Source organism: Larimichthys crocea, chromosome XXII, assembly GCF_000972845.2.
Source record: "Larimichthys crocea isolate SSNF chromosome XXII, L_crocea_2.0, whole genome shotgun sequence".
Lineage (NCBI taxonomy): Eukaryota > Metazoa > Chordata > Actinopteri > Sciaenidae > Larimichthys > Larimichthys crocea.
Window position 1 is genome coordinate 4,636,064 of NC_040032.1, and position 16,700 is coordinate 4,652,763.

Here is a 16,700-nt window from a genome sequence, read left to right on the forward strand (position 1 = left end):
AACGCGGCTCACTTTCTGTTCCGTCAGGTTTTCTGGGAACTTGCGGCGCAGCAAGAAAATAAAGATAAGAGCAAGTGAATCTATGTGTGTGATGAATGTACGTTCAAGCCAAGTGTGAATAGTTATCTCTCCCTAAGCTGTGAGGATACGTTAACTCATTCGCACTGGAGTTAAGCAGCAGCTGGCAGAGGTGCTCTGTAGTGCTCTGATATGCTTAACTGATCGCCCCGTTGTTTTGCAAATGAATCCTAATGTTTCTGAATGACCCACTACGTCATTCCTTGGAGTCTGTCTGGCAGTTTTCTGTGTGTGTGGGGGTGTGTGTGGGTGTGTGTGCCTTGGTGGTCTGTCTGTAGAACTGACTACTGGCCAGCTCTTCAGTCTTTTTTAATGTGTGTGTGTGAGTCAGAGCGGTCAGCGTTAGCCAACCAAACACTAAAACTGAGAGGGAGAACGGCCGTACTGAGAAGTACAATAATCAGTGTGTGTGTGTGTGTATCTGTATTAGAATGTGGTCTGCGGTTTTCTTTCTTTACTGTTGGTCATCATTGCCATGGAAACATGGGGTGCCAAACCAGCCAAGATCTTTATTTGGGTTTAAATTTTGACCGAAACTTGCTCAAACATTCTACTGACTCGGATTACACTCAAAGATTGCTGCCTACGTACTGTGCAACATCACGTAGCTTGTCTTTTTGGAAGTGAAGCTTTTGCTGTTGGCCAAAACCAAAACTTTCTTGAAGTGCAGAGTTTAGAGCATTCACATCGACTATAGCTCTGTGAGAAATAACACAGGCCTCTTTGGTAATGTGAACGTCCTATTTCTGTTGCGCTGTGGTTATGTCGAAAGGTAACATAATTGCTGCGGTGTTGACTTTCTCAGAGTTGCAAAATCCTGTTTTATACCGTTATGAACCCACTATGCAGTGTTTTGGCATCTGATAAGCTTTCAAACACATGAAACTGGACTTTCTAGATTATGTCTTATCACTACCTGAAGCACCACAGCCCCTACCGACTGTGTGTGTGTGTGTGTGTGTGTGTGTGATAGTTTCTATCACCTTTACAGAGCCACCCAAGACCCAAGAGGCAACAGCTGTAATCTTATGTGGCATCTTTTCAGTGTGGTTGTGGTTGTCACATGCCTCATGGCCATTATACTTCAATCAATCTGTAAAAAAACAAACGTGCATTCTTGCACTGAGTTAAATCAGTTGTAAATTATAAGATAAAACAATCTTAATTACAGAAAAGAATGATTAAAATATTCAAAAACTTAATGCATACACCATGAGGTAACTTCAACTTAAGTATTTGTTGCAGATTCCAAAGCCTACTTTTATATGTACTCTATTCTCATGTCATTTGATTATTTTATAGATCCCTGAATTTTATTAATATGACTTTTGCATTCTTGCTCACATCATAGATTTTTACCAGGGTTTGGATACCAGCTCAGGATGTGTGTGTGTGGCCTCAGTTTCTGTGCTGGCTGTCATGGTTTATTGCCCTCGGGTGCTGCAGCTGTCACTGGACTGGGGCTGAACCTGTTCTCCCCTCTGCCAACAACTTGTTTCTGCAGAAAAAAGAGAAGAGAGAAATCATCACCTGCTGAAATCCAGCACAGACAGTTTCGGGGCTGTGGGAAGAGCTTTCCATTCCAGCAAAAGATGACTTATTTATTTGGCTTAGCCAACTAAATGATGCTGTGAGAGTCGTAGATTCCTTGAGGTTTTTGTCAAAGGGTCCAAGACTTAATTGTTTCAGTCATTATAAATAATCTATAGGTGTGGAGATGCCAAAGTAGCATTGTGGTCTTGATTCTTGAGTGTAACAGTGTAACAAAGTTTGGCAAAGTAAGTAGTCTCCTTTTGAATTGTCTCAGTAATTTGGTCTATTTTGATCTGATTGCATGAGTTGCAGATGTTTTTTTTGCTCCTTAATTTCCAGATGACATTAAAATGTTGTGTCCTGTTTCTTGTGAACTGGCACTACCTGAATAAACTACTCGGATATTCTAAGTAGGTATGAACATACTGTAGTTATGTTGTGGACATTCACTAACATCATATCTTGAGAAAATGTTCTTAAATTCTTCATGATGTAAGAGTATACAACATAGTTTACATCAACTTTGTCAGGTTTACCCATTAAGAAACGTGTTCACATCAAATAAAACTTCTATTAGTTCACGCAGAGATAAACAGTAACTGCTGAAGAACTGGAGTGTGACAAGATCTCATCTCAGATGTGACTCAAGTCTGTTAGTCTTTTGTGGAAATGCAGTAGGTCAGAAAAAGAAGCAAACAAAGGGATGATACGCCGAGGTTTTTTGTCCACACATCCACATACAAATCGTACATGAGGCACACATTTTAGTTCTCCTCCAGCTCCTTTATTAATAGCAAACTGTGTGTGTTTAGGACAGTGAGACGTGTTGCGGGAAGACAATACAGACACCCACACACACATTGAGGAGACAGGCTTGGCAGAGCATGTGCGGTGCTGACAGGGACCATGCGTCTCGCCTCAGTGGAGTGTGGAGAGATCTGTCAGAGTCGGGGCTGACCTCCAGGCTAAGGGCTCTGAGAGCAACTCTGAGCCCAGCAGACTGCATTCCTCCCTGGAACACTTAAAGCCATGCCTGGGTGTTCACGTTCTGGTGGGGAGCTGTTGTATAGACAGTATGAATTTTGTTATATTCATCCATTCACTCACCAGGCTTTGTGATGCAGGGCCATACACTTCTTTTTTTTCAGTTTATAATATAAAAAAACAAACAAAAAAACACCCAATTTCTGTGCTGTGAAACAATTTGGGGAATTTGAACCGGTGGACCTGGTGGTTTGGCCCATGTGTTGGCAAGCATCTTCCTCATTGACATGTCATTGACAGATGACAGTAAACCCCTCACAGCTCTAGGAATGCTTTCTGCAGCTGACACTGACCTCTGACCTCCATACAGGGAGGCAAGCAAAAGCCGAATTTCCCGAAGGAGGGTGTATAAAATATCACCTCATTAAATAATGTAGATACAAAGAAATTAGCAATAGATGCATGAATGTTGTATTCACTATTTTGTACTTGGAAAACCCCCTCCCTAAGTTATGCTTCTTCCTCTGTCAATGTTATAAAAAGTATTAAAATTCAATACTACAAGATAACGGCTTTACTGTCCCTGGATTCACCTGACCAGTGCACTTTATGAAAGTGTTTCATATTTTCTACATTTAGTGAATTATTTAGTTTCCTATAGAAAACCTGATATAATTCTTTCAGCCTTAATTGTGTTGCCAAAAAGCATTAAGGCTGCATCAGCAGGGATGGATGCTCTGAGGTGAACCTCTGTTTCACCTCATCTGGGGAATCTTGAGTCTGAACATGAGTGCACGCAGCAGTGAAGTGTCAAATAAATCCTCTCACAGCTAATTTGGCCCTAGTACAGCTACAATGGGAACGGTTTCCAGCCACAATATGGTCGTCGTTCTCGTCCAATTGCATTTTACTTGAACTCCAGCTGCTGTGTATATTGCTCATCCCTTAGAAGAAAACGCACCAAAGCTTTGATTTTGCAACCACTTCCTTCTGGTATTTCATAAGAAATATGTCTGTCTGAAGAATATATCCTCATCCAATCCAGAAATGTGGTTTTAAAAAAAAGACTTTCATCGTTTCCATCATCACAACACATTATAAAGACAGGCTTTTATCTGCGCTCTGAATCAAGGCTGAAATTGTGAGAGTAGTGTCTGCGCAGGTGTGAAACTGTGATTAAGGATGGGATGAGATGAAAGTTTGCTTCTTTTACCCAGAGAGAGGAAGGGCCAACAGTAAGAAGAAAGAGGGAATGGATGAAAGGGAATGCAGAATGAGATGAGGAGAGAGAGAGGGGGGAAGAAAACAGCAAAGCAAAATAAAATGCAAAAGGGAGAGGAGTAAAGTTTACAGGACACGAGAAAGGAAGCCAAGGAATAACAACAGGAGGGATTTGTGAATGAAAGTGAATGGAGTCGCAGAGATGGAGGTAAAAAAAAAAAAAAGAAATATTTAGAGATGGCTTGACCAAAGGAAGGAAGATACGAAGGAGGAAGAAGAGAAACCACTGAGGAGAGCAAAAATCTTCAAACCAGTTGGAGCAAACATGCAAGACACACTGTGAGAACGTAACCAGAGAGGAGATGTGAGAGTGAAAGTTGGCCGTTTCCCACCTCAGCACACTTCCATAATTAAAACCAGCAGCTCCTCCAGTCCTTAAACAATGCTGAGTCACCACTATTAGCCTGCCAAATGCAGCGAGACATGCTCGCGGGCCAGTCTGTTCTCAGGGATCACCGCAGACAGTGATTGAGCTGTTCAGCCAGGGATGTCTCTCACACACTCACACACTTCGACAGGTCATGGGAAACAAAGAGACACACATGAATACCAAATGTATAAACACAGATATCCACAGTGGGAACAGAGGGAATTTTCAAAGACGTGTAAAGAGATTTCTCCAACTTCTTTTTTTTTTTGTAGATGCCAAGAGGCATAGGTTGTAGAGGAGCTGTTGCATTCATAGTTTGAAGCTTTAAATGATTCAGAGGAGAAATGATCCGAAGAGCTTTGTGCCAGCTAGCATACGTGTTGAGGGATTTGACCTGGAGACAGTGCAGTTTATTTTTTAAAGTGTGAGATGCATTTATCCATGTAGTGGGTTGTACTGAATGTCCTGAGTCATAAGGCTCTGGTCATGCTCGAACAGAACTAGCTCATAAGACTTCTTCTTTGACCACAGTCGAAATCCGAAAAGTGTTGTTCCGAGTGGCCAGACTCAAAAGAGGGGTGAAAAACAGACCATCACAAGAGACGAAGAGGAGGGAGAGGTGGCTATTAAATCTAACAAGCAGTTATGAGTATCCAGACATCACATTGTGAACTTTGCACTTGTGTTAATAGTAAATAATGTCAGCCTCTCTAACCCTCTCCCCAACTTCCTGTCACATTTCAGCTGCTACTTTCAAATAAAGACTCAAAGCCCTACAAAAATAATAGAAATAAATTAAAAATGACCAAACATGTTCCAGCTGCTCTGATGGCAGAATTTGCAGCTTTTCTTTGTCATAGACAGTAGCAATCTGGATGTCTTTGGGTTTTGTGCTGTTAGTCAGACAAAGCCAGCAAGTTGAAGCTGTGGGCTTAACAGATTTGTAATGAAGAATTCGCAATTAAAAAAAACAAAAGCCCACTGAAGGTTTCTCTTGGGCGTGTTTTGGAAACATGTTGAAGCTTATCATGTTCACATAAGATCACTCCTACTGTTATGAAACACATTCATCACATCATGCGGAATCTCCATGTGACGACTGTAGAGCAGACTGACCCACATGGTGTCACCACAGCATCAGCTGCTCTCCTCCCCACTTACCAGAGGAAACAACTGCCATCAGCCGAGCCGGCTGGAGTTAAACCTGTGAGGCCTGCAGACAAAGACTCCCATTGTTTGATGCTGATCATGTTCGGTCCAAAATAGTCCTTGTGAATGAGACAACTTCACATTAGGGACTTTGTTGTGTTAATCTGTCTCAACAGTTGTCCTGAAACAGAGGAGTTAGTTTACCTGGTGACATTTTCCTCGTTTTCCATTCTCACTTGTGACACCACACAAGTTGCACAAATTACTTTTTTTAAACTAGTTTAAACAAAATATGTTGATTCTATGAAATGCAAACGTTTGATTTCCCTCCATCTCTTTCTGGTGTATTATCATGTTATAGTTGCATTTTGGGCCAAAAGTTTTTTTTAAATAATTTTGCATATGTTTCGCACATTTAATTTGTGAAGTGACCATGGGTTTTGTTTGTGGTCAGTTGTGTGATGAATGCCAAGACTTGCATAAAAGTTCCCAACATGTCTCTCTAAGGATTATATTTATTGTGGCGATCACACTTGGTTTAGCACTGATTGTGTTTTTTGTGGCTGTGGACAGAGTTCTGCCAAGGTGTCGACTGTGAGGGGTTATTGATCGCTACTCTCTTTTCTTTCAGTGGTGGTTAGACCTTAACCACAAACTGTTTGTTCAACTGTACTACTCTAATACCAACAAACAGTTGGTATGACTCTAGTGTCTCTCACATACAGGACAGCTTATAAAGATGAGAGTTTGTTAGAACATTCGCACTATTCTCAAAATGTCATTTTGAGAAGAGCCCGAATGATTTCTGACTAGTCATTTTGACTATAGTTCTTAGTGACGTTCTTACTATCTAATATAAAACTTGGCTAATTACCATTTTAAAATGTTTGCCATACTGTTACTACTGATGGATAGCTACCTTGAGTGGGAGGCTGCTGGAGTACAGTCATATACCACATCTCTATGTCATCTCTAATTAAATCTATATCTAGTCCATATCAAATATATCAATCTCCCAAAAAGCAGTGTGATCATGACGTTTTGCGAAGTACCTGAAGTGTTGGTCCAAACAGATGTTTGACAGTAAAGACATACATTATTTAAATAAACCCTTAGTATCATTTTGCATTTAACCCTACAACTGTTCTGATTTCTGTTCTGTTACTTCTGTTCAGTGGTTTGTAATGTGTGTGTTCATCTGTTGGTGGGCAAATGTGACTGACTACATCTTTCTCCTTTGTCGGTGTGCGTGATCTGTCTTATCTTTGCCTTCGGTTTGTTTCTGGCTTCACACTTATTTTGTGTGTTGTGTTTCTCTACAGTTTCGGTAAGCAGCTGGGGGGCAGACGAGGCTGTGAATGCATCACTTTGGAGCCGTCAGAAATGATTGTGGTGAGTAGAAACACTGCCTCCCTCCCTCTCTTTGTCTTTGTTTCTCCCCCAAGCACCTCCCCTTTTTATCCTCCCACCTCTCCCCATCTCTGTCCTTTGATATAATTCCTGTTTTTTCCAGCCTTATTTGATGTCTGTTTCACCTTTTCTCCCTATGTGATGTTCTCTTGTTCACCCCTTCTCTCCCCGTCTTTCATCTCTCTCCTTCTTCCTCTCTGTGTCCCCCATCTCTGTTCTTCGCCTCTATGTCCTCTCTCTGTATGCTTTGTATCTCTGTCCTCAAATTCAAATTAAAATGAGCTTCATTGGCAGAACAGGTTGCCAAACCATTTGCCAATAAAAACATTAATTACCTTGTAGTAGCAATGTTTGAGTCCAGAAAAACCATTGCATCCAACAGAATCAAACACATGACACTATGTTTATATACCACATTGTCCCATGCATAAGATGAGAAATAGAAATTTTGTATGAGAGTGCTATCATGCCTCAGATCTGTTTTTAGTGTGTCTTTTAAAGTGAGTATAAAAAGTGTTAAGGATGTTTTCTAACTGCTGAGTGCACAAAATATGAACCTGATTAATATAGATTAATTTCTGATGAGCACTTCTCTGCTTCTTTTTGCTGAACTCAGAAGAGGAGGTTTTCTGTTTAGCCAGATCTGTACCAGCTTACTATTTAGTCTAGTGGTAGTTTTTTATGCAAGGAACTTTGTTAGTCATAGTCGTGTCATGCCGTTTCTAAAACTTTCCTCTTCCTGTGTAGTTTTCCCCAGTACTACAAGTTCACAGTCCCACCAGCAAAGGCTAGTCATCTGTATGATTACTCGTAAAACTTTTACTTTTTTAAACTTGGGAGAATATCTGAAAGTACACTTTCAGTGTACACACTGACTGTACAGGTCATACTTATGTATAAATGTTGTGTGTTTCTGTCTGCCTCCACAAGGCTGCAGTACTTACAAAGTCTCTTTCCTAAAAGCTCTAATCTATCTATACACTCCTGAGTCTCCATGTGTGAGGGAATGAAGTGGTCAGGTGAGATAAGCAGTAAAGATTCACACAAAAAGCAGCAGATAGCACCAGTTTTACCGATGTCATATCAAATTTGACTCAGTGGCTTCTTGAATGTTACTCATCTGTTATCATTGACCTGTAACAGTGAGGTCAAGGGAATCCTGATGTTACAGGAAATACCTTGCAAGCTTATTTAAAAGTGTCCCCTCTTTAAAGAAACCCCCATCTGAGATCTGTTGTGTTGTTGTTCTACCATAACTGTAGCCACAGGAACAATCATGAAACCTTAGCATCTATAAACAGACTGTGATTCTGCTCACTTAACGCTGAGGCAATTAGATGTTTATGTCCTCTAAATTTATATCTAGTTCTTGAAGCAGGAAAAATCCCCTGATTTACAGGAAGTCATGTTTCCTCTACAGCAGAAAAGAAGATAGGTTGACTTGAAAATGTTTTCTTTCATGATTTAGTTTTAGGTCATATCAATAATCCTAAAGTTGTCATATTAACACAATGTATTCTTCAGCAGTGAAAAGGTTATTGGAAGAGTTTGAAATTTAGGGAAATGTGAATTCTCACAGAACAACATGGTAAGCTTTGTGTTTCCGACTTGTTGCCGTTGGACAGAGCCAGACTAACCATTTCCCGCTTTGCTGGTGGTAGATTAAAATTTTACCGTACAGACTCAAGACTGGTGTTGATCTTGTCATGTAACAATCAACGATAGGGATGTAACGATACATCGTGCCACGATTAAAATCGGTACAAATGCGTGACGACTCGCAACGGTTGACAGAAAAAATGAATCGTGATTCTTGGCGAATGCGAGAGAAGTTCTTTTTCGTCTTTTTTTTATGTTAGAAATAGGTTACGTTGTGGCTGCAGCTTCCACTGCCGCGTCTGCCTTTCTGTCTCACACACACACACACACACACACACACACACACACACACACACACACCCCTACGCACATGCGCAGTAGTACAGTCAGGCCTGACTGTACCGTAAATGATACCATAACACAGACCCTCCAGGAATTCACGATGTTGCCATTTGCAACTTCAACGCAACGTCAGTGAATCCCCGTGAATCACCGCAACTTCTCCGCAACTTCCGTGCAGTCTGCCCGGGGGATTAAACTCGGGTCAGGGACGGCCGCACGGTGCCGGAGGATCCTCTCATGGGACCTCTCCCCGGCGCTGGCTGGCCCCCGCCGGGCGCATTTCCTCCGAGGTGGTGCGCCCGGACCACACCGTTTCCCGGGGCCGTGGACTCTCATTAAAGGGTTAATGAGCTATCATCTTAATTGTTTTTATTTTCAGTTAGCTCATACTTCAAGCTGAAAGGTAATGGTCAGATCAGCTGCTTGCTGGCAGCCCTAATAAGAACACAAACTGTTTGAGAGTTTCTGTAAAGAGAGATTTTTTTCCTACAAATAAAAAGATAATTTTATTTGGTCAGAATTTGTCTGTAGCTCATTTTGATTAAAAAAAAAATCGTGAAAAAATCGTATCGTGAACAAAAAATCGTGACTCGAATCGAGTCGTGAGTTGAGTGTATCGTTACATCCCTACTCAACGATCCTTTTTCAATATGTGTACATCAGTAGGCAGTGACACCTTTTGAACTAATAGTTGCAAGAAACAAGGAGCTACAGCCTCTAAACTCAAGAACCAATTGATGTGTATTAGCTATTCTGTTAGCTAGCATTTAGCATTAATATTAGCTAACTTTAACATGTGATTAAAGCACATCGTATATCAGAAAAGGTGAAAGCTGACCGAGGCAGAGCAAAAAAAGGGCTGACACTTAGGAACGGTCAGTTATAGCAGGTTTAAAAGTGGACAGAGGTAAGATGCTTTCCATATGGCTCCATCCCCGAAATACTGCATGCATTGTGTTTTATATCTATGATTGCAACATAATCAGGTAAACATGTCATCTTTGAAATTGGAAGATTATGATTATTTGATTCAAATTTAGAGGGATTTGTGCTGTACGCATAGCTGGGCAAAAAAGATATTCCAGTTTTTCGAAAGAAAACTCTTAAGTCTTAAACGCTCTGTAGTTATTACACTGCTGGGTTACTTTCTCCCACGAGGCTTTGACAGCACATCTCTGTCAAAGACTGGTGGGAGGTCTAAGTGCTACAAAATAACAGTTGTTTTATTTTTGTAATGGTACCTTACTTACCTTTTAGAATATGGACAGAAAAAAAATCATGCACGATGATCATTTGAGAAAGGCCAGTTCGAAGACGATTCTGCTAATTGTTTAATACATTTTCAGCAGATTCTTCAACAGCTTCAAGGCAACTTCTGTTGTCAAGTTGAACTAATATCAGGTCAAAAGAGTCACACAGTTATGTCAATGACATTCTTTTTCAAGGCTAAGGACTGCTTTTAATAAGAAAATTAATCTGCTGCTTGTGTCTTTGTGAACGGTTGTTGCGAGCACATGATCATTAGAATAAATAAATGATTGAAATAATTAAAATAAAGTCCCTCTTTTGCTGCAGTCACCATTCAGCATCGATGCAGTGAATGAAAGATTTTACATTTGCTGCCAGGTGACAGTTTCCTCGTAAAATCCGTCTAATGCACAGCAGTGCATGTTAGGCTTCAGGCAGCAGAGGGCTTGTTTGGTGTAAAAATGGAGGAAAACTCCGCAGTCAGCTGAAATGGTAAGAGCTGAACAGACAAAGAGAACTATGGCAGAGCTCAGAATGGCAGATTAGCATGCTTAACATCAGTGATGTCTTCAGGAATGAAAAACGGAGGAATTCTTGTAACATTGAGCATGAAAAACACACCACACACACACCACAAGTAAACATGAACATGCCCCCTACTCTCTCACACACACACACACACACACACTTTCATATGAATGCATAAACACACAAGAGCAGAGGGACTGTGGTCTAGTCACACTGCATTGCAGCCAATCAGCTAATTAGGGCCATGGGAATAGTAGAGGGAGTGTAATTTGTGGCTGTCGTCATGACTCTGGTCACAGGATGGACAGGAGTGACATTCACAGACTGACAGGGTGGGGTTGTTTTTGAGTGTGTGTGTGTCTATGTATGTGTGTGTGTGTGTGTGGTGGGAATGGAAGGGAATGAAAGTAAGTAAGTAGTGGGTAGTAGGAAGAGGGGAGTAAGAAATGAATGAACAGAGTAAAAGAAAGCAAAACAGGAGGCAAACCATCAGTTAAACAGAGAGGAATGTGAACTGGCTGATGAGTAGATGCTAGTAGAAGTTAGTCACACTCACATATTTACATGGGCAGAGGAAACAGGAAATATGGTCACATTATGGCCATGACAGTCAGAAACATAAAGGCAAGAGGCTGGTAGTCATGGGATAGGTGTTTTTTTTTAAATTCAGGCACATATACGTTGACACAAAAGGGTGGTTATATGGTCACAGGATGAACATGAAAGTCTGGTACATTGCTAACCCCCCCCCCCCAGAATTTCGGGTGTCTCTCTCACGAGGTTCGTTGAGGCGAGATGACATTTCGTTGCTGTAGGAAGGGACACATGAATACCAATGGCAGCCACTTTTACAACTGTTATTTCTTATTTTATAGCTGTACTTTACCTCATGCAGTTGTTTCAGAGTCCATTACAGCTAAACTACCCACGATGCAGTAGTTATTTTGTATATTGCAACAGAACCCCCACATATGAAGTTCCTCCTGTCTATTTCAACCCAAAGCAGCTGTTGAATCCCATTTCAGCAATGACCAGGGGTCCATCTTTGCATCTTATGTTTTCTTTTCAAGCTGTTGTCTGATCCATGTGCAGCACTCAATCAAACAGTTCTGTGACGTTTGCCTTTGAGAAATATAATCCTAGTCTTTTCATGGCTTTTAGGTGTGCATTTGGGAATACAGACAAAGCACCAATTTCCTATCAGCTCATAGTCTTCTAGTGTCTCAACACAAGCACAGTAGTCATATTTCCTCATAACTCTTTCTGACGATCATGGGTCTGTGTATGGAAGACTTCTGTGAATCCACATGACTGACCTGAGGTCTCATGGGGGAAACACACACACAATGGTCACTTACAAAGCGTTGTAAGAGTACGTTCACTATGACGCAATCTTATGATGCAGATGAGAAGCGATAAAGTAAAGATATGTTTGGGGGGGAAAAAAAGAGGGACAGATGGAAAGAGGAGTGGAAAGAAGATGCAGCAGATGGATGCTGTTAATTTCTTTCAGCTCTTGGCTTCTTTGACAGACACACTGACAAAACTGGAAGGCTGAGCAACAGGCAGGGATAGTCTCACTTTATCACCCAATCAATATTCTGCGTACAGGCAAGGACGATGTTCACTGCTGAAAGTCACAGCTGACCACAAACCCTTAAGCACAACACGACGGCCAAGTGAGGAGTTCAGGCTGACTCATGGCTACATGATGTGGACCGTGATAGGATGGCAACAGATAGGTGAATGGATACATAAATAGACGGACACGTGTACAACAAAGAAAATCTTTTTCGAAATGAGGGTTTCAACAGATGCATACGGGGAACTGCTTTTACACATCAGATCTGTTTCTGAGTCTGAGTCTTGGGGACTGAAAAGGAAGCTATGTGAAAATCTGATTTAAAAAAAAAAAAAAAAAGAAAACTGTACATCATGAGAATCAGCTTTTTTGCCAAGTATGATTTTACACATACAAGGAATTTGTTCTGGTGTCGTAAAAATATAACAGTATAAATATATATATACAGTATGTTTTTTTATAGTAAAAAAGCAAAAGAGCTCCAGGCCTTGTTGATAAGGCTAGCAGCAGATGGGGAAAAACTGTTCTTGTAGCGTGAGGTTCTGGTCCTGATGGACCGCAGCCTCCTGCTGGAGGGGAGTGTCTCAAAGAGTTTGTGTCCGGGGTAGGAGGGATCTGCCACAATCTTTCCTGCACGCCTAGGAGTCCTGAAGGTGTACAGGTCCTGGAGTTTTACAATCTTATAAAAATACAAAGTTTAATTGTTGGAGTTCTTTTAACAGACATGTTTAGTAAGAAAACAATACTGAAGAAAAAGAACATAACAGAAACATGTAGAGTCGAGATATTGAGTTTTTCTGTTTCATCTAGTGCAAAACTAATATTCAAACTATCAATAAATCATTAAAACATTCATTTGTAAGAGGAAAAAAACAAAAAACAAAAGTTGAAACAAGATAAAAAAATCAAGTGACAAAGCATGTGTTCTCAAGTCTGGGTAACGTATTTGGAATTTACTGACATAATAAGGCCATTAACTTACTTAACATTGAGCAACGGAGAAAGTAAACAAATTCCTCCTGCAACAACAGAACGGTACAAAAAGCCCACGGGGAGCGAATTGTATGGCCGGAATCTGTGTGTTGTGCTGTTTTTTTTTTTTTTCTGCCTGGAAAGGATATTTGTGTATTTACGGCTTCCTGGAGGAAGCTCAGTGTTCAGTGTATGCTCTGTGCGCGTGTCAGACAGCGTGAGGGGAGGGAGCGAGCAAGCATGTGAGTAAGTCTGTCAGTATGCAACGTGTTGAGCAGCTGAACTCTGTCCTGAACTCTCCTGCCCTCAGAAGAGGACGACTCTCGCATATCTGAGACAAAAAGAGGCACAGTCTTTAGTTTGGTTCTTCTCTTTCTTTTGTTCTGGATGTTTGCTTCAAAGGATGTACTGTTGCGGCACCCTTGAGGATTTTGGACCTTGTTTTAAACTTTGGATGTAACCCTTCTATTCAACTCTTGTATAGAAGTGTTGCCTTGCTGGTTTTTTTTCGTCCCCTCAATGGTATTTCCTGCTCGTATGTTTTGTTCTGATCGCGTCCTTGTGTCCGGATGAGTGTGCTCCGCTGGCACCGGCTCTCTGCGCTCTGGAAGAACTGGATGTTCAACCAGGAGCCAGCAGAAGAGCAGGACCAGATCTCAGAAGCTCCAGGGCATGAAGCAGAGCCACGGAAAAAGGAAGGGAACGCATTAAAGGATCACAACTCAGACTTTCAGAACTTGACAGAAAAGTTGGATCATACAACAGAGAAATCGAAATTTGAGAACCAGAACTTGGAATTTACAAATCTGAACTCTGTTCCTAAGACCCAAAAGTCTGAACTATTTAAACGCAGCAGCTCTGAGCTGTGCTCACAGGTCTCAAACAGTGAGGATCAGTCTTCCAGCTGTGACACCACACCTGAAGGTTGTGGGCGCAAATCCCGTAGAAGCTGTTATTCTGAGGAGGGTATTGACTGTGTATTGCAGGTGGATAACGGCAGCGAGGGGGACGACAGTTTTCTGCAGAGAGAGGGATCACAGCGGAGGTCCAGACGACGCTTCAGGAGGGTCAACCCCAGAGGAGAGCGGGAACTGATCACAGACGGCCAAGAACCCACCGGCCACAACACGGTAGGAGAAACACCCCAACTATCAGCAGAAGATAATACAAAGCGCTCTTTTAGTTCTGTCAAATCCAGTTGCTAGAGGCATTCAGGTTGATTCATCATTTCATCCTGTGTGCACTAACATGTTCACTTTTAAACACAACACAGGTAAACTTTAAACCCCTTAACACTTAATTCCTTTGATTCAACGCATGTATCTGGTTAGGTTTTAGCAGCAATGTTCTGTCTTCATAGATCCTTATAATAAATTCTTCATCATAAGTCTAGTTTTCTGAAACCTGTCAACATCCTGACTAATTAGAGTTTTCATTCTCAGCAGTGGCAGATGACACAAGCTGAAAAGTGACCTCTGTTTCGACTCTAATCCTACCACTATTGCTATAATACTTATTACTAGTGCACAGTCTACATGTGCAAAGATCTGTAGAGTCTCATCAAAGGTCTGTGGTAGAAATATAACGAACAAATGTAAAAGTACTGTTGGAAACCACAAAAACAGGTGGAAAAGCCCTTTGACAGTTTGTATTTATTACCCACTGGTAAAGAACATTCTCACAATGAAGATAAAAGTCAGAGACTTTATGTCACCTACATTTTCGATATAATATACATGAGAATTTTGTAGGGAGAAACAAACTAGGTCTCTCTCAAGGCCACTTGATACTGGCAGGATTTTCTGCTTGCGTTTCGCCGAAACAAAGTCTGTTAAGACAAGTATTGAAACTGAGTGTGTATGTACAGTATGTGTCCCCTTCTGCATGACGTTCCCTCCATCTGATAGGATCACAAGGGCCAGCAGTGTGTCAGTTACTGTTTCGACTAATCACCACAAGCCACGCTCTGCCACACACAGTCACAAGAGCACACACACACACACACACACACACACACACACACACACACACACACACACACACACACACACACACACACACAACTTCAGCACTTAGCTCACATGCACACTTTTCCCAACTCATACAAAGCTCCCTCGGGCGTTACAAAGGGTCTTAATGGAGAGCTTAAAGTGTCCTCCGCCAACCCTATGTGCCTCTGTAGTCTCTTGGTGATTGTTCCACTTTTTAAAATGACCTTTTCTAACCTTCAGCGTCGCTGAATCCCACCGCATTCTTTTATTGCGCCTGCATTTATTTTGTTAAATGCTAAACACAGCAATGTGCGAGCTAACACGGCAGCACTCCAGAGGAGCAGGACAAGTGAAACAGTCTGAATGAAAGACACGGGATTACATCATTATATTTGAGAAAGATTGGAAGACAGGATTAGATAGATTTAAAACCGAGAACATCCCTAATACAAGAGATGATGTTCTTTGACATGTATGATATTCTAGTCATCGTTAAGTGACTGAATGGGGCTCACGACATGCTCACTTTTCTTTTATTAAATGAAAATATAGATTAGAAGAATATGATCTCCCAGCCTGTGCCCATTTTACTCTCACCACACACAGACATACAGTTTGCATACCGTCCCTTTATGACTGTATCTTGTTTCTTTCTCTTCTCTTTCCATGTTTCTGCTGTCTTCAGGATTATGTCAACAACCAGGTAGGACAACATACAAAATGAATATATTTTCCTACATTTAGGTCTATCTCTGCTCCATCATCTTTTCGTGTGTGTGTGTGTGTGTGTGTGTGTGTGTGTGTGTGTGTGTGTGTGTGTGTGGACATGGCAGCAAGTCAAAATCAATTACAAAAACATTCTGCAGAGTGGTTGTGTTGTGGGGTGGTGTGTGTGTGTGTGTGTTGTGTGGTGTGTGTGTGTGTGTGTGTGTGTTTGGGGTGTGTGTGTGTGTGTGTGTGTGTGTGTTTGTGTGTGTGTGTGTGTGTGTGTGTGTGTGTGTGTGTGTGTGTGTGTGTGTGTGTGTGTGTGTGTGTGTCACTCCTGATACAGGCACCTGTTGTTTAGAAAAAGGCAGTGTTGGGAAAAGCGGGTAATTTTGGGCTGCCACACACATGCACATGACACTGTGGGTGGTAGATAGGAAGGGCTAACTGTGAATAAACAGATGCATGCTGGAAACAACAACTGACTGGTAAACAATGGAGGAGGGGCGGTTTGTTTTGACATTTAAACGTGACAGGGCAAAGACAGAGGTTTGAGACGACTCATGACAGCATCATTTTAGGTTTTCCCACAAATTTGGGTCCGATATGAAAACGTGTTTTGTTTTGTGATTTCATTATTTGCAAGCTACCAGAACCACTATCTTTGGCCATCTAGCGTACTCTTGGTGGTTAAGTGATACATAATAGCAACAGTCAGTTTTCCCACATTGTCAGGAAAGTCCCACATCAAGTTACGTCCCAATCTTGTATTAGTCAACTCGAAATAAGATTCAAATCATGCGTCATTGTAGAGTGAAATGTTGCAAGGTCATGTTTTTGCAAAAGAATAGATAATTAAAATGTGGAAATGTTACAAATGGAGAAAAATAAAATCAATTTTGCAACACAAAATTCCACTTTTGCAACC

The 16,700-nt window shown here is 41.3% G+C and overlaps 1 protein-coding gene across 7 annotated transcripts in view; it reads left to right on the top strand.

The window, feature by feature from the left end:
- rapgef6 (Rap guanine nucleotide exchange factor (GEF) 6) overlaps window positions 1-16,700 on the top strand; it is a 138,480-nt gene that overhangs the window by 38,203 nt on the left and 83,577 nt on the right. For 3 of the 7 annotated variants that reach the window (XM_027273313.1, XM_027273315.1, XM_019272564.2), the window contains exons 1-2: window positions 13,178-14,206; window positions 15,753-15,770. In XM_027273313.1, the coding sequence (XP_027129114.1) occupies window positions 13,646-14,206; window positions 15,753-15,770 (579 nt within the window). In that variant the 5' untranslated portion in view covers window positions 13,178-13,645. Of the gene's footprint in view, window positions 1-6,717; window positions 6,788-13,174; window positions 14,207-15,752; window positions 15,771-16,700 lie in introns of those variants that run through there. The other 4 variants (XM_027273316.1, XM_027273317.1, XM_027273314.1 and 1 more) reach the window with 3 other exon arrangements.